The sequence below is a fragment of the Macaca mulatta genome, chromosome 13 (assembly GCF_049350105.2).
Source record: "Macaca mulatta isolate MMU2019108-1 chromosome 13, T2T-MMU8v2.0, whole genome shotgun sequence".
Lineage (NCBI taxonomy): Eukaryota > Metazoa > Chordata > Mammalia > Primates > Cercopithecidae > Macaca > Macaca mulatta.
This window is the reverse complement of record NC_133418.1, coordinates 50,526,095-50,543,774: the sequence shown is the minus strand read 5'-3', so window position 1 is coordinate 50,543,774 and position 17,680 is coordinate 50,526,095. Positions and strand designations below refer to the sequence as shown.

At 45.8% G+C, this 17,680-nt stretch overlaps 2 protein-coding genes across 18 annotated transcripts in view; both read right to left on the bottom strand.

Moving 5' to 3' along the window:
• Positions 1-17,680, bottom strand: part of SLC4A5 (solute carrier family 4 member 5) — a 144,108-nt gene that overhangs the window by 52,003 nt on the left and 74,425 nt on the right. For all 15 annotated transcript variants that reach the window (XR_013402681.1, XR_013402680.1, XM_077959216.1 and 12 more), the window contains one exon: positions 16,933-17,062. Coding sequence is in view for 13 of the 15 variants with exons in the window: in XM_077959216.1 (XP_077815342.1) it covers positions 16,933-17,062 (130 nt within the window). In the remaining 2 variants the exon portion in view is untranslated. The remainder of the gene's footprint in view (positions 1-16,932; positions 17,063-17,680) is intronic.
• Positions 1-17,680, bottom strand: part of BOLA3 (bolA family member 3) — a 190,764-nt gene that overhangs the window by 139,265 nt on the left and 33,819 nt on the right. Inside the window, exon 1 of one of the 3 annotated variants that reach the window (XM_077958499.1) lies at positions 4,039-4,042. The exons of the other annotated variants lie outside the window; for them this stretch is intronic. The gene's annotated coding sequence lies outside the window, so the exon portion shown is untranslated. Of the gene's footprint in view, positions 1-4,038; positions 4,043-17,680 lie in introns of those variants that run through there. 3 annotated transcript variants of the gene reach the window in all.

Below are 17,680 nucleotides of genomic sequence, written 5' to 3'. Positions count from 1 at the left end.
GGCATGGTGGTGGGCGCCTGTAGTCCCAGCTACTTGGGAGACTGAGGCAGAAGAATGGCGTGAACCCAGGAGGCGGAGCTTGCAGTGAGCCGAGATCACACCAGTGCACTCCAGCCTGGGCGACAGAGTGAGACTCCGTCTCAAAAAAAAAAAAAAAAGAGAAAAAAACATCATTCTGAAGTGTTTCTAGTATTCCACTGTCTGAACGTACCATAATTGATAGGCAGAGTTCTCAACTGGTGGACATTCAGATTATTTCTAATTATTCTTTATTATTAATTAAGGCTGGTCAGAACATCCTTAGTCCCTGCTCAATAATTTCTTTAGAATAAACTCTCAGAAGTGGAATTGCTGTGTCTGCACATTTTTACATTTATAACAAACATTACCAAACTGTTTTCCAGAAAGCTTGTGTCAGTGCCCAGTGCCACCAGTGAGATCTTACATTTCCCTGAAGTCTCCCAGACTTCAGTATTTTCATTCTTTTTCATCTTTGTTCATTTGGTAATTGAAAAATTATCTCACATTTGCACTCTTCTGATTACTAGTGAGATTGAACATCTTTTCCTTCATCAGATTTCCTCTTCATGTAACTGTATATTTTGCATTATCAATGTTGAACACCTTTGTTCCATACATTTATTTGAGACAAGTTAACCAGGCACCTGGTGGGATCCTCGGGAATCAAATGGACACAGGATGGGGAGATCTGATTAGAGAAGGACTGGGAGGTGAAGACCTGAAACATGGGGGCTGGAGCCAGAGACCAAGCAGACAAGTTGTAGCTGATCTTTCGTGGAGAAATCTCTTTGGGAAATATCATTTAAATTATGCCAGATCCAAGACTATGTGATATCGAAAGTAAGATGTTTCTAAAAGGTATGTTAACATAAGAGTTTACAAGGAACAGACCAAAGGATAAGTCCAAATTTTTTTTTTGTTTTTTTTTTGAGACGGAGTTTCACTCTCATCACCCAGGCTAGAGTGCAGTGGTGCAATCTCGGCTCACTGCAACCTCTTCCTCCGTGGTTCAAGTGATTCTCCTGTCTCAGCCTTCTGAGCAGCTGGGATTACAGGCGCCTGCCACCAGGCCCGGCTATTTTTTTTTTTATTATTATTTTTTTTTAGTAGAGATGGGGTTTCACCACATTGGTCAGGCTGGTCTCAAATTCCTGACCTTAGGTGATCTACCCGCCTCAGCCTCTCAAAATGCTGGGATTACAGGTATGAGCCACTGTGCCCGGCCAGTCCAAATGTTTTAGTTGAGAGGATGTTCAACTTTTCTTCCTGAGGACCAACTTCCTACTCAGATTGCCCCCCCCTTTTTTTTTTTTTTTTGCTCAAAAATGATACAAAAGATAAACTGAACTGTCACCCTCCTCCCAAAGACTCTTTTGCTACTACATGGCCTTACCCATCCACCTAAAGGTGTGATGTGGCCCAGTGCACAGCCACTTCGGTGGGTTGCTCTCTTCACTGTCTCACAAACATCCTAGGCCAGATAGTCTCAGGCAGCTCTCTCCCCTGACATCCCATTCTTCAGTCTTCTGCTCACACAAATGCAACTCCACCTGAAGGAGTGATAAGAGCAATGCTCCCTCTTTGAAACATCCTCTACTAACTCCAGATAGCAGATAGCAAAGACATGCAGTCCTCTCCACCTCTCAAGACTTCAACTATTTGTACTGTGTTAGGCATACACCAAACATTAACCCCATACACACACAGACAAGGGCGGCAACCCATATGAGAACAGCGTGCAGAAACACTAAATTACTTGTCTCCAGTTTTAAGCCAATGCCAGAATTAGACTCTGCTACCAGAATCCAGAAAATTTAATTTAAGAAATTGCAGAATATGAGATCACTTAACTAGGGACACCTCTCTAGTCCCCTCTATAACTATTTTGGGAATCCAGATGTTGCACCATTAAGCCTTCCACCTGGAACTTAATTTTGTGCTTTCAATGGCTACAGCTAGAAATTTAGCTCACTTTCACCTTGAATGGAAAAGGAAACATGCAGGACCAAAGATCCATAGCAGTGGTTTTCAACCTTGGCTGTCCATTAGAATAACTTGGAGAGATTTATAAAAATACCAATGCCTGGATGGTTACCCCGCCAGGAGGGTGACCCCACCATGGAAACTCCCAGGTTATTTGACTGCACCCTGTGGGTTCAGGAGCCCCTGTTCTGTAGGCACATAGGATGGTGTGACTTAGGGGATAGTTCAACTTATATGGGGTCCCAACGCAGCAAATGTAGCTCACATAGGTCTGATTCTCATTATACAGCAGGACATGGCCTCTTTCCCTTAGAATGGCTCCAAGAACACCAGCTGAAAGGGTCTCCTTTCTAGCATGGTCATGCCATGCTTTAGTTTCTCCGATTTTATAATGGAAGTTCATTTACAGTACATACTCTACTACACCAATGTGTCTCAAACTAATGTGCATGGGGATCTTGTCAAAATGCAGATCCTCATTCAGCAGGTCTGGAATAAGGTCAAAGATTCTACATTTCTAATAAGCTCCCAGGTGTGGTCATGCTGCTGGTCTGCAGATCACCTCTGAGATCATGCAGAATGTCCTATTTCCTCTCTGTTTTCCACTGCCCAGTGAGAGTGCCCCTTCCTCCACAAAGCCTCTGCCAGTTATTCTGCTTATTTCTCCTATAACACCCTAGGACGGTTCTCAACATGAAGCACTTTAGGAACCACTGTTCTAGGACAGTGATACTTAAGCTTGGTTGCATATATGAATACCCTAGATGCCTTTAAAATCTTCATGTCTCAGTCATATCCTAGACCAGTTGACATCAGAATAAAAACAGATGGGATCCAGGCAACTCTGTGCTCCAAACTATTCTAGGTAAAGTTTATAACTTCTTAGGCTCAGAGCCTAAAATAATTAATGAATTAATTCAGGCTCAGTGCCTAAATTAATAATTAATTGTAGCCAATCATGTTTTATGATTGCTTTGGTATATAACAAATGCCAAATATACATTAAGCTTTTTGAAGACAGGTGCCATTGCTTCCTCTCTGGTGTCCCCTTATGGTCTCCTGCCCAGATCAACCGTATTAAATGCTTGCTCCCTCCTGCTTGAGGGTAACAAGACCTCACTGACCACTGTGGGTGAGATCTCGCTATGAGGAAATGACTAGGGGAAAAAAGCTTAAAACTCATTTTGTTTAAGTATATTTAAAAATACTCAGAAGCTGGGCATGGTGGCTCACACTTGTAATCCCAGCGCTTTGGGAGGCTGAGGTGGGAGGATTGCTTGAGACCTGCCTGAGAAACAAAGCAAGACTCCATTATACAAAAAATAAAATAATTAGCCAGGTGTGTGGCATATGCCTGTAGTCCCAGCTACTCAGGAGGCTGAGGTAGGAGGATTAAGTACAGGAGTTTGAGGCTGCAGTGAACTGTGATTGCACCACTGCAATGAAGCTTATGGGGAAAGCGACAGAGAAAGACTCTGTATCTAAAAAGAAAGAAAGAGGCCCTTATCTTTTAGAGACATAGTGAAATATTTACAGATGGAATGATGTGGTGTCTGGGATTTGTGTCAACCTGATCTAGCATGTGTGTCTGGGGTAGTAGGTTGGGGACAGAGAAACAAGATTTGCTGTGAGTTAGCTGTTCACTGTTGAAGCTAGGTGATGGGCAGGTGGGGGTTCATTCTGCTATATACTACTTTTGTATAAATTTGAATTTTCCATAATAAAATCCTTAAACATTCTCCAGAATGAATAAAGGAATGGCCTCTGTAAAAAGCCTCTGGTCAAAGCCAAGTTTAAAAACTTGTGGAAGACGGATAATAAGGTTCATGTGTAATCCCAAACAACTCATTGCAAAGTGAACTTTATACCATGGCTGGTTTCAAAAAGTGGGGAATTAGAGTTGGGGAAGCAGGTCAAGTGGAAAGAAAAGCTCCACGTTCTCCTTCATTATCCAGCAAAGCTTTAACTTTTAGGGATTTTGCCCAAGCCTGGGTGTAGACTCCCAACTCTGCATGCCGGGGTGGGCACCAGGTGCCCCCCTCCTGACTGCAATGGAGCTAAAAGGAACCTTGAAATGTCACTTGTTACAGAAAGCAGCTCTCTGTCACACAAAGCAGGGCCAGAACTGAGGCTTTTTCTGTGACTAGTAACTCGGTCAGAGATATGATTAGAGGACACTGCTGTTCTATTAATAACAAGAGCAGGAGAAAGCATCATGAGGCTAGCTACCAGGTACAGCCAAGGCTTCCAATGCTCAAATCACAGGATGGGAGAAGAGGAGGCTCTCCTTCAAGAAGGATCTGGAAAGGGTTGAAAACCAAGAGACCTGAATTCTAGTTCTCTCCTCAGATGGAAACTTCATAACTCCCACTGATCCTGCTGGGCTAGAGTAAATATCAGCAGTTTTCAATGGCTGCATTAGGATCATCTGGGAGCTTTTTACAAATTCTAAAACCCAGGCTAAATCTCAGACTAATTACGTCAACCTCAGCGGACTGAGAATCAGACATCAATATTTTTTTAAAGGAAGACACAGATCCTTGAGATGATAAAACAACAGGCTGCCCATTATGTGTGGTTAGATAAGACTAAAATCTGGAGGATATACATAAACATTGTGATTGAAGAGAAGCTTCTATCTATACTTATTTTGAATATCATTATAATTAAATTGTGTCCTGGTTAGTTTGTTTGCAAAATCCCCCTTAGGACATTCTAATTTAAAAAATGTAATGTCCCAATGCAAGTAACCTTTAATGCTAAGGCTATGCTGCCTCTAAACATTTGTTTTAATAATTATATTGGTGTGAATTTGTTTCTTACGAGAAGTCTACTCAATTAAAATTTGTAAACTATATATCCACACTGTGGTCACTCTATCTATGTGGCCTCACCAACTTTATTCTGTAACTCTCCCACCCCGCCCAATTACCCAAAAGCTTGACTTCTGTGTATTAGTTACAAAGCATCAAGACATGTTTGTGCTTTCTGCCTAAGCCCTGTGTGTAATACATTTTGTGACTCCAACAAATTCATTTCTTAAAAGTAAGAAATGTAAGTTTTTCTTCATTATCCAGCAAAGCTTTTTAACTTCATATGAATCATATCAGGATACTGAATTTCCCAACAGAAACTGAAGACCAGTATTAATTCACTTACAAGCCCATTAAGAATTTTCCTAGAGATGTCTGAGGAATCATCAGATACTCCCCTGGTTCAGTCTTTGACAGAGGCACTAAGAAATGATCTGTGGAAGGAAGATTTTTCAAAAGGGGAACACCTGAGGCCAGGCCTTGTGGCTCACGCCTATAATCCCAGCACTTTGGGAGGCCGAGGCAGGAAGATCCCTTGAGGTCAGGAGTTTTGAGAACAGCCTGGCCAACATGGTAAAATCCTGTCTCTACTAAAAAAACAAAGATTAGCTGGGCGTGGTTGCGCATGCCTGTAATCCCAGCTACTCCCAGCCAAGCACTATGCTAAGCACTTAACATGTATTATCTCATCTAATCCTTAAATCTATCTCACGAGGTAGGTCTGTGACTATTCTCATTGTACAGGTGAGGAGACTGAGACCCTTAGAGGATGAGGAGCCTGCCCAAGGTTGCTGAGGCAGGAGAATCACTTGAGCCCAGGAGGTGGAGGTTGCAGTGAACTGAGATGGCACCACTGCACTCTAGCCTGGGCGACAGAGCAAGACTCCATCTCAAAAACACGGGAGAAACACCGAAGCAAATTCTGGCCCATTCTTACAATTTATTTGGCCAATTCATGCTACATAAAATCACGTGCATGAAAATATGTATGTGAGATAGTATAACAAGTTGTTTCTACAACTGATTATGACTTCACATACCATGTATATGTTAATAAACCAAACTTGGCAGTAAATTTGAAAGATTATAAAGTATAAAAGATTGAGTGGGCAGGCATGGGTCAAGGGTCAGCACACATATGGAGAAGTTCAGAAGGTACCAGAAGGGGCTGATGAGCACCAGAAAGGCCTCACAGGCTCTTGGGGCACCCGCCCCAGTCCAGGCTCAGAAATTGGATCTTTTTAGTGTCCCAAAGATGACTAAGTCCAGTAACACTGTCTAATGCTAACTAAGATCACTAAGGCTGATGCATAAACCTGAAGGCCAATTTATTTAATTTACAGTGAGATTTACAATCATTACAGGGGTTTGTTATGCTCATCCTCTAGCCTTTGCATTCTCTTATGGGCAGATATACAGAGTAAGCCAAATTATCACCAAAAAGTTGCTGAATATAGAATCAGAATGAGTTAATCATTAGTTAAGTGAGTCCAGTGTTTAATAGACTCAGGATGATCTTTCATCTCTACACATGAGATATGTCTGGAACTGGGATCAGATAGATAGGGCCTTCTGTCTTAGATTGTTCTGTAATGAACCCCACTTCCTCCCATGGCTGACTGATTCCCTCTGAATGAAAGTCTTTCCTTTTGGTGGCCTAGGAACCTCTGCTGAGGGCCTTTGGTGATGCGGTGCAGTTTGGGCATTACAGGAGAACCACTCCTTCCCAGACAGTGATGAACTGCAGTGGTATAGCTGGTGGTGATGGGGCAGAGGTGTGGCATTCCAGGGAGCTGTGGTGAATGAAATGGGGGTGGCCTCTGCTCCCAAGCTCATGCATTTGGTGAAGGGTCCATCCTCCTGCACACCATGTCCTCATTCAGGGTTGAAGGGGAGCCCACAGCTAAGTGAATGCCATCAGACAAAGTTACTGACAAATTCTGAACAGGCTCCTTCAGGGAGAGGCTTGTGGAGGCAAAAGCTGTGTGAGGACCACATACAGCTTTTGTATGTGTATCCAGGAAGTCCCTGTAATTGCCCTAAGGGACTGTCATCTACACAGTTGTCTGCCTCCCTCAGAGTCTGCTGGTACCTCCCTTCACTGCCTCTTCCACCTCTGCTATTCTAGGCCAAGTTCAAACGCCACCTCTCCCATAACAATGCCTTCCCAAGGGCCCAGGTTGAGGAGACCTCTCGTTCCTCTGACTCCCATCACACTTTTTATCATTTATCAAATAACACTTCCTAATCACGACAACAGCTAAAGCTTACTGAGCACTTTCTACGTGCCAGGCACTATGCTAAGCACTTAACATGTATTATCTCATTTAATCCTTAAATCTATCTCATGAGGTAGGTCTGTGACTATTCATTGTACAGGTGAGGAGACTGAGACCCTTAGAGGATGAGGAGCCTGCCCAAGGTCATGCAGCTTATAAGAGACAGGATTTGGAGGCATGTCTTTAGATTATAGAGCCTGTTCTCACCACTTTGCACATACCACCCTGAGTTTTAGTTATCTGTGTGTATGAGCACATGCCTGCTTTATACCAGATTGGGGTTGAAATATCATGCCTCATGGGCTCCAAGCACCCCACTCCAAGTAGCCTGTTTTTGTGTGGCCAGCTAGCTAAGCATGGTTTTTATATATTTAAAGCACTGTAAAGAAGGAGAAAGAGGAGGCAGAGGAGAGAAAGGAGAAGAGAAGGAGAGAAAAAGTGAAGAAGAGGAGGGGGGAGAGGAGAGGAAATAAAAGGGTGGGAGAAGAGATCATTTGTGCACAAAAGCTGAAAATATTTTCTGTCTAGCCATTAACAGAACATGCTTGCTGATACCTGTACTAGATCATAGGCACTTTAAGAACAGATTCATATTTTATTCATTAGCCATTAACAGAACATGCTTGCTGATACCTGTACTAGATCATAGGCACTTTAAGAACAGATTCATATTTTATTCATTGTAATTCTCCCACAGGACCTAACACAACATCCCCTCAACTATTTTTGGAATGAAAGAAGAGAGGTATGGATAAAACAACCTCTCCAAAGTTCTCCTAGACTCAGAGGTTAGAGCTTCCACCTTTCCACTGCTCTAGGGATTGATGTAGTGCTGCAGTGACATCCGTGGATCTCCATGGACAGAGATAGGGTGTGGTCTCGCTCTCCTTCAAGAGGAGGATGAGTTTGTAAAATCGCACCACCTATACTCTCATAGGCAACTTGAAGAATTCTGAAGTTCTGGTTGGTATTAGAGGCAGAACTGTGGCCAAAGGATTGCTTACATTAAGTGCATATCTTCATTACTACAGATGTATGAAAGACATATTTGGGGTGTCTGCTCTGCCTGTCTTCAATGGGGATGTGCTCTCTAGGATATAGCAAGGCCTCCCATACCTCCTCATACCTCTGATCTGGGTCCCAGTGATAGGGCAACCAAAGTTGGAAAGATCAGATTCTCCATGAAGAATGTGGAATTGCTGTGGGATGGTCCCTTGAGTAGGGTGGATGTGAACATGGAAGCTGAGGATTGGCCAGAGGCAGGGACAAGCAGAAGAAGCTGGTTGCAAAAGAGTAAAGGAGATGCCCTGAGAGAAGCAGAGACCAGAAGCAGAGAGAAAGAGGACAGGCCAGCTTCCCAGGCCCAGCCCTTCAGAGATCATGCCCCAGGAGACTATGAAGTCACCCCAGTGTCCCAGTGATGCTCCCTCCATTTGTATGAGTTAGCCTGAGTGGGTTTCTGTTACCTGTAGCCCCAAACCTCCTGATGATGACAGTGGCATTTCTTTCCCCTTGGGCATCGCACACAGTCCCTGACAGTTCGCTTAAGATTAGGCTGTGGGAGCCAGAGATGGAGATGCTGGGTGGGGGCTCTTGACTCTAGTATATAGTACTGCTGCCGGCCAGGAGCAGTGGCTCATGCCTGTAATCCCAGCACTTTGGGAGGCTGAGGCAGGTGGATCACCTGAAACCAGGAGTTTGAGACCAGCCTGGCAACATGGTGAGACCCTATCTCTACTAAAAATGCAAAAATTAGTTGGGTGTGGTGGCGGGCACCTGTAATCCCAGCTACTTGGGAGGCTGAGGCAGGAGAATTGCTTGAACCCAGGAGGTGGAGGTTGCAGTGAGCTGAGATTGTGCCACTGCACTCCAGCGCGGGTGACAGAGTGAGACTCTGTCTCAAAAATTGAAAAATAAATAAATAAATAAAGTACTGTTGCCAAAAGGTTTTTAGGCAGGACTCTTCCTTTGGCATCTCTGGAGTCTGATGGCTGTGATCCTAACAAGACAGGAGATAAAACCACCAAAATCAACGTGTAGACCTTGTTTTGATTCTAAGTTGTATAAACCAACAGAAATAAGATATTTTTGAGACAGTAAGAGAAATTGAATCTAGACTAGATAACCAATTATAATAAGGAATTTTTCTCAATTTTATTAGGAGATATAACGGCATTGTTGTGTTTACAATGAAGTCTAATTCATAAAGATGTGTACTGAAATGTTTACAACATTTGGGATTGCCTTTAAAATACCCCAGCAAAAGCAAACAACAACAAAAAATCCCTAAAAGCAAACAAAAAAAGTGGTGGATATAGATAAATATGAATCTTTGATGAAGCTGGGTGATGGGAACTATTCTCTACTTTTTGTGTTTGAAATTTTTCATAATAGAAAGTTTAAATATATATTTGGATATATAAAACATATATATGAATAGGTAAATCAAGTAGGGGTTTTGACATGAAGGTGGTCTGATGGTGGGGTTATTCCCCTCCTGACAGCTGCAACTGAGAGAGCTATCCAGGGATGACTTTGGTTGGGGGAGGTGTTTACTCCTGCAGACCACCTCCAAGGGTTCTGAAGAGCTGCCAGCCAGTTCTGCCCTATCTGGGAAGAGCTCCCTGAGTGTTCCAGTCCCTTCCATCTCTCCTCACTTAATTAGCCTTCCAATCTCACTCACTGGCCAACTAATCTGATCGTACTATCCTGGGTCAACCGCGTGATGGCCTTGTGTCACTGCCTGGCTGTCCCTGTGGGTGTGGACTTGTGCTTCCCCTGTCCAATTGCAGGACTTTGAAGGTCTCTCATGCAGCTCTGCCCTGGGCTGTGCTAACTATAAGTTATCCTAAGTCCCTGAGGGATGAAAGCCCCTAGCATAACCCTCATTCTGTGTTTACACTGCCAGTTGTGAGAGCACTGGATGGAACCCAGGGCCTCTGAGACTTCAGGGAACATTTTACCTGCAGCTTGATCCAGGTTCTGATTCATATAAAAATCCCTTTTTCCTACTTCACCAACATAAGCCTCAAGTTTCAGTTTGGACTAGCATAGAGAGAGGGAAGGACCAAGTTAGATACTGGACATAAAAGCAGCTTGATAATGACAAAGAGTATAATTATTCAGAAGAGTAGATCAGCAGAAGGTGGAAGTCAAACAACCTTAAAAACCTTCATCTGACCACAAATCTCCATGCATGACTCCACTGCAATAAAACAAGAGAGCGATGACTGCTAACCTGGAGCTGCTTGTCTGGCTCGTGTATACCAGCCATCTGCAGCTCCTACAATCGCTTTTCCACCCCACCTGTCTCCTCAAACCAGAGACAGGCCTGGAATTCCCTCAACTCCCTGCTAGAAGCCCCTCCACCTGTGCCCAGGGCCGCCTTGCTCCATCCAGCAGCCTCCCTCAGCTTCTTTTCCCTTTAAATCACTCTCTTTCCCCTGGACCCTTCTTGTAAGCCTACAATATGCTCATATTTCACTGACCCTCAAAACCAAAAGGATCTCCCTTGGCCTATGTTCCCCTTAAGACGCTTCTTTCACTCCTGCCCTTCATGGATAAGCATCTTGGAAGAACTGTCAAGTCAGTTTTTTACTTTTAACTCTTCTCAACTTACTGCCCTCTGGCTTCTGCCCTACCCCTTCTCAGACTGCGGGAGTGGGTCCATCCTGTGGATGCGCTTCAGTTCTTGTGGTACTTGTTATCCCCTCCCTCCATCTTGAATGTCTCTCTGCCCTTGGTTTCCAGGACGAAGCCCTCCTCCGATTTGCCTCCTAACCTCCTGGTTGCCCCTTCTCAGTCTCTTTTGTGGATTCCTCTTCATCTGCCCATCCTGCAAATACCAAAATTCCTGGGGACTATTCTGGGCTTTCTTCTCACTTCACAGACCTCAGGGGCAACCTTATCCTTTTCTGTGGGCTTGATTTCCACCTAGATGCTGATGCCTCACACATTTATGCTTCTCTACTGAACTCCAGACACAGTGGCCACATGATGATCCCTGGACATCTCCACTTGGAGTTTCTTCAAATAGAACCTATCCAAAATGGAACTCATTATCAACTGCCCCCAAAACAAAACAAAAAATACCCAATGTAATAAAACTTTACTACTACATTTATGTTTCCTAAGCTGCTACCATGAGGTACCCACTAGCTTAAGTGGGAATTCTGGGTGCCTCCCTGACTATCTGCCCCCATGTGCCATCTGTTGTCAAGTCCTGTCAATTCTACCTTTTAAATTTTGTCTCTATCTACCCCTTCTCTCTATCCCCACTGCCAGCACCTCTCCCTTGGACCAGCCTCCTAACTGGCCAAGTCTTGCCCCCTTTTATCCATTCTCCACACTAAAGCCAGATGATCTCTCTTAAGGATATGCATGATTCTGTCCTTTTCCCACCTAGAACCTTTCAGTGGTCTTCTGAAGCTCTCAGCACCAAGTTCAAACACTATAACATGGCCGGCATAGAATCTGCATCATCAGCCCTGCCATTCCCAGCCTCTTGCTCTACAGTCCAGCCACAGGGAACCTGTGCCTGTTCCTCTATGTGTCTGTTTTTCCGGTTCCAGGGCCCTCTCCCCCCTTCCCTACCCTCTCCTGGCTAACTCTGACCCATCCTTCAGGTCTCAGTGTGAACATCTCTTCCTCCTAGAAGCCTTCCTGGACCCCTCCTGCCTGGATTAGATGCTCCTATGCTCGGCTTTCACAGTGGCCCTATTACCAGATGCCCCCTTATTTGCTTCTATGTCCAATTGGACTGAGAGCCCAAGAGAGCAGGGGCAGGATCTACCATGTTCCATTTTTATATCTCTAGCAGGCTCAGGGCTTGCAGATAATAAATATTAATTGAATGAATGAACCAAGTTTGTTGATTTCTGCATTTGGAGCTCTCAGCTTCCTACTCTCCTTTAAATTGGGTGGGCAGCTCTGGCTCCACTGGAAGGTTGATTCCAGATGGGTGGTGAAACCAGAAGTCTGGGGATGCCTACTGCCCCACTAAGATGGGAAATGATGTTAAGAGGGCATTATACAGGATTTTTTTTTTTTTGAGACAGAGTTTCACTCTTGTTGCCCAGGCTGGAGTGCAATGGCACGATCTTGGCTCCCTGCAACCTCTGCCTCCCAGGTTCAAGCAATTCTCCTGACTCAGACTCCTGAGTAGCTGGGATTACAAGCACCCACCAGCATGCCTGGCTAATTTTTTTGTAATTTTAGTAAAGATGGAGTTTCATCATATTGGCCAGGCTGGTCTTGAACTCCTGGCCTCAGGTGATCCACCCGCTTCAGCCTCCCAAAGTGCTGGGATTACAGGCATGAGCCACCATGCCTGGACTACAGAGGATCTTAATGAGGGTGATTTCAGGGTTGACACAGAAAGCTCGGCTTTCTCCATCCTGCATGGAGTGAGAAAGCATCCCTGCCTATGTGCATAGAACCATTCAGGGCTTTTGAAAACGTACTGATCTGGTCTGACCCAACAACTGACCCACTTCTCCTGCCCCTTCCCGGTCATTGCAGTAATGTTCTCAGAGCATGTGTCTCATAAGAATCTTCTGGCAAGTTCGTGTTTGTGGTCTGCTCTGAGTTGAGACCAGAGGCAGCTTGGATTTGGAATTTGCTTTCATGGCTCTTGGGAGGTGCTAAGCTCTGGTTATTTCTGAGTAACCCCAAAGGGCCCTCCACACTTGGGTGGGCTCCAATTCAGGTCATTCTCCTTCCCAGCCCTCCACTTGCAGTCCGGCAGGGGTGGGCATGAGAGAGGATGGAATTCTGGGTAAATAGTTTGCTCACAGTCAGATGGTCACCCCCACCCAATCTGATCCAGCCCTTCCTGCAGGCAAGGTCATTATCAGCAAACAGCCAGCTGCATTTCCCTCATGTGAATGCTAGAGACAGAGTTAATAAAAATCTATCTTATTAACAGCCTGACCTACCAGCATTGATCACATTAGAAATGACGCTGCACACACAGTCCCCATTATGTGCATGGCACAAGGCTCAGCAGAGCTCAAAAAGCCATTTAAATCCCTCCAGGAGTGACTCCTCCAAGGGCCTGAAACATCCCCCAAACTAATAACTCCTGACAAAGCACCGCCAGGGAAAATTCCTTGCGGATTTGAGATTTTCACTCTGTTAATCTCCTAACTCAATAAAGCAAACACTCCCTGCAGCAAATTAAATACTTTTATTAAAGGGTCCCCTCCCCGATTCTCTTTGACATGGGTATTGTGAATCCATAACCCTCTTGGAGCCTGAGTGTCTGTGTGAGGGGCTATCCCCTACTCCCCATCATTTTCTCCTGTTACTCTAAGAAGGCCAGAATCCATTATGATTTGCTGATTCTTAGATTCTCGAAACATCTGACATCTCTAGCTTCCCTGAGTAGCTCCACTGGCCTGTCAACCGAGGAAACTGCTTTCTCTTTTTTTGTGGGGGTGACAGGCCTCAAATAGCTCTGACCCAGGCACCTCTAACCTTGTAGTTTGCCTGGAGGAGGACCCAGAAAAACTGATCAGGCCATGGTGGGCTTCTTGGCCAACGGTCAAACCCTTCTTCGGACTTCACTAGGGGCTTGCTGGTCATACCTTGGACAGTTATCTGGAAACCAGATGGGATTAGCTGTAGAGAGTAGAAGAGGGTGGAGCAGAAGTCGAGAAAGCTACTCTTCTCTCACATTTTCCTGTCCCCAAGCTGGCCTTCAAGCTACTCCTCTTTAGGATCTGCCTAGAATTGGGTTCAGCCACTTTAACTTCTAGTCATTACTTTCTTTTCACTGCTGGTTGGAGCCAGGCTATCCTGAGGTCCGGATGGCCCTTCTTCCAGGACCTCCTCAGGTGCCATCTTCAGAAAGCCTGCTTTGCAGGGAAACCCACCACTTTGCAGATGGCAACTGCCAGACCCCTTAACATTTTAAGAGAAGACCCCTTCTAGAAACAGCCTCATGTACAGTTTCTCGGTTCCATCACTGGGTCTGGAGTGCAGAGGGCTTTGTGAATCCATACTCTGAGAGAATAGAGACAATGTGTTTTGCCTTTGGCAATAGTCAGGTCTCTGGGGGCCATAAGGCCCTCTTGGCAAGGGCTCCATGGGTGTGTGTGATAGGCCCTCGTGGAGGGTCTGGTCCTGGCAACCATGGCCAGGAGTTCTGGATGCAGACTCTGTCCAGGGTGTGGAGAAGGCAACCTCTCCTTCCTGGGCCTCTGAGAAGACCCTGCCCAGCTTTCCTCCTCTCTATTTGCCCACCCTGGGCAGGAAAGGCCCTCGTTCAGGGCAGGCAGTGGCTTCAGGCCCTGGCCCCTCAGAGGTGTTAAGATATAATAGCCCAGGGTGGGTCTTGGTCATTTGAAACGTCCCCCTTCCCTGTCAATCTTGGATAGGCATCCTGGGCTCTGCAGCTCTCCCCATGTATCTCTGACCCCAACAGAATTGCTTCCAGACCTATGTCCTCCCCTGGAAGTCAAAACAGTCACTGGAAGTTAGAGACAGAAAGAGAAAGGGCTGAGAAAATGATGAAGGGAAGACAAAGTCCATTATCTCTCAAGTGGGGAGTCAGAGAGACCTGGACTGGAATCCATATTCAGCTACTTACATGCTCTGAACCCTGGTGAGCTACTTGTTCCCCTTCACCTCAGTTTCCTATCTATAAAACAGGGATAATGAAAGTTTCGCCCACTCAGGGTCACTGTGCAACTTGCAAGAGACAAGCCTGTGAATCGATCAACACAGTAAGTGTTCAAAGAATGGGATCATAGGAAGAAATTCAATGGCTTCCACACAGGGACCAGGCCCAGCTGTGGGGCTGGGGATTTGTTCCTCTCTGAGGCCCACAGGGATTTATTTGCTAGTCCACCTAGTGGCCTTTCTTCCAGATACCCCTGCAGGGTACCTGGAGTGGGGAAAACCTGGGGTGTCCAAACCTGTGCCTTCTGGCTCTACACAGCAACTACCCAGGCTAGTGATGGAGATGAGCGAGGGAAGAGCCCAGGCTGTGGTTGTGGACAGCTCAGGCTCTGGCTGTCACGGTGGGCCCCATGCAGAGACAGACCTGGGCATAGTTGAGTCCATGCACTCTCAACTTGGGCATAATTGCCCCCAAGGAAGCAAAAACTGGTTCTTGGAGGAGTGAAAATATTTTAGATATTACAAGGGCTTGTGGTACTCTACAGCTACACTCGGCCTGACAAATCTTATTCCTTTTTTTTTTTTTTTTTTTGAGATAGAGTCTCACTCTGTTGCCCAAGTTGGAGTGCAATGGCACAATCATGGCTCACTGCAGCCTCAACTTCCCCTGGCTCAAGTGATCTCCCACCTCATCTTTTCGAGTAGCTGAGACTATAGGTGTATGCCACCATGCCTACCTAATTTTCTATTTTGATTTTTTTTTTGTAGAGATAAGGTCTTCCTATGTTGCCCAGGCTGATCTTGAACTCGTGGGCTCAAGCAATCTCCCTGTCTTGGCCTCTCAAAGTGTTGTTGGGATTATAGGCATGAGCCACCGTGCCTAGCTCTTATTCTTTATTTCTAATGAAAGAAATTAAATTTTAATTTAATAAAGTTGATTTAAATCAAATTAAATTCTTCTCCTGGGGACAGAGTGGCATCATGTAAAGAAGGTGGAGAAACATCGGCACAGTCTGTCTTCCTGTCCGAAGGTCCTTCCTGCTGCCTCTTCCCATAGCTTTCCTTCCCCTTGGGCTCTTGGGAGCATTGGGCACTGCTGAACAGTCCAGTTAAGTCCCAAGGCCCCTTTGTCCCACGCACTGGGGATATGAGCAGTGCCAACCACTCTTACCCTGCCCTTCCCTTGCCTCCTGTGGCTTCTCCGTGCGGCTCCCCTCCAGCTTCTGCTCTCCCTATATATGGAGAGCTCTCTGTTCCCCATGCTTTGCTCCATGTCTCCAACTCTGCAGCCCCAAACTCTGCCAGTTCCCTTTTCTTCAGTGCCCCACTAGCCCTCTCCATTTGGATTTTTTTCCCACCATTCAGACTCGATGTGCCTGGCACACCTTCTCCTTCCTCCAGGAAGCCCTCACTGTCTACCCCAGCCTGCTTGGTACTTTCCCTTTTATAGCATTTAGCTTGAACCATTTTATATTAAAGAACGTCCTGGGTAAAAAAAGTGAGACCTCATTGCTACAAAAAATAAAAATAATTAGCTGGATGCAGTGGCATGTGCCCAAAGTACCAGCTACTTGGGAGGTTGAAGCAGGAGGATCGCTTGAGCCCAGGAGCTTGAGCCTGTGTGCAGTAAGCTATGATTACCCTACTGCACTGAAGCCTGGGTGACAGAATGAGACCCCATCTCTGGAAAAATGACAACGACGACGACAAGAATGCAGTTGACCCCTGAACAACATGGGTTTTGAGCTGCATGGGCCCACTTACACACAGGTTTTCTTCAACCAAATGGGGTCAAAAATACAGTATTCATGGGATGCAAAACCTGCATATATGGGCCAATGTTTCATATAGGCAGTTCCACAGGGCCAACTGGGAGACTTGAATATATGTGGATTTCGGCATCAGCAGGGGGTCCTGGAATCAATGCCCTATGGATATGGAGGGACAATGGTATATGCCTTTGTATTACTCTCAGAGTTTCATGGGTGACTGTTCTGTCTTCCCACTTGAACTTTAATTTCTTTGAGGATGAAGAGAAAGTCATAAGGTTCTGTTTGCTCCTTACTTCTGGACACCAAGGAAGGCAGGTGGGAAGGTCTTTGTGGACCAGGAAGCTCTCAAGGTACAAGGCGCCCCTTCCCTCTAGGAGGGTCAGGCAAGCCCAGGCTGTGCAAGACTGAAGTGCCCACCTGCCTCATGGGGCCCCACCTTACCTGGCTGACTCCTTCCACTCCATCTGGTCTCCGTCATGCTGCAGAGTGTCCATCTCTGTGAAGAGGGTGGGGTTGGGAGCCTCATCTTCCTCCCCCAGGATGTCCTGGAGCTGCTCAGCAGCTGGGGACCCTGCAAAAGAGGGGCAGCAGGTCTGCTGAGTGTCCCATGGAAGGAAGGAGGACCACAAGGCCAGCAGAAATGGAGTAGGAGGCAAGCACAAGGGAAAAGCATTTTCTAATTCTGTAAAACTAAGTCCAGCTCCTGGGTGAAGCTGGACTCCTGTCACCATGAATCAGAGGTGGGCGAGATACTCTTTAAGATAAAAGGATGAAAATATTTAGTCTGCATTCAGATCCTGGGTCTTGTAGCTGGCAGTGAAGAATGATGGGAAATGGTCGAAGCCAGGGCAGCAGCAAGAACCAGGAACAGAACTAAAGAGAGAAGTGAGAAGCACTCTGATCCAACTTCAGCTTACCACCAGAGGGGTTCTTCTTCCCGCCAGGCCCCATACCAGCCAACTCCCAACACTGGTCTTGAAAAGGCAGTCAGCCATGCAAAAGGACAGCTTGCACACCCTTGTACCATGTGGGCCCACTTTCTTCCTGGGCAAGGTGGCAGTCCATTTCCTGAGCCTCCAGCCTGCTTTCCAACTGCCCATTGGAAGTCACTTCCTGGGTGTCTCCCAGGTACCTCAAAACTCAACATCCCTCTCCCAAACACATTTCACCTGTGTTCTTTCTCTCTTTT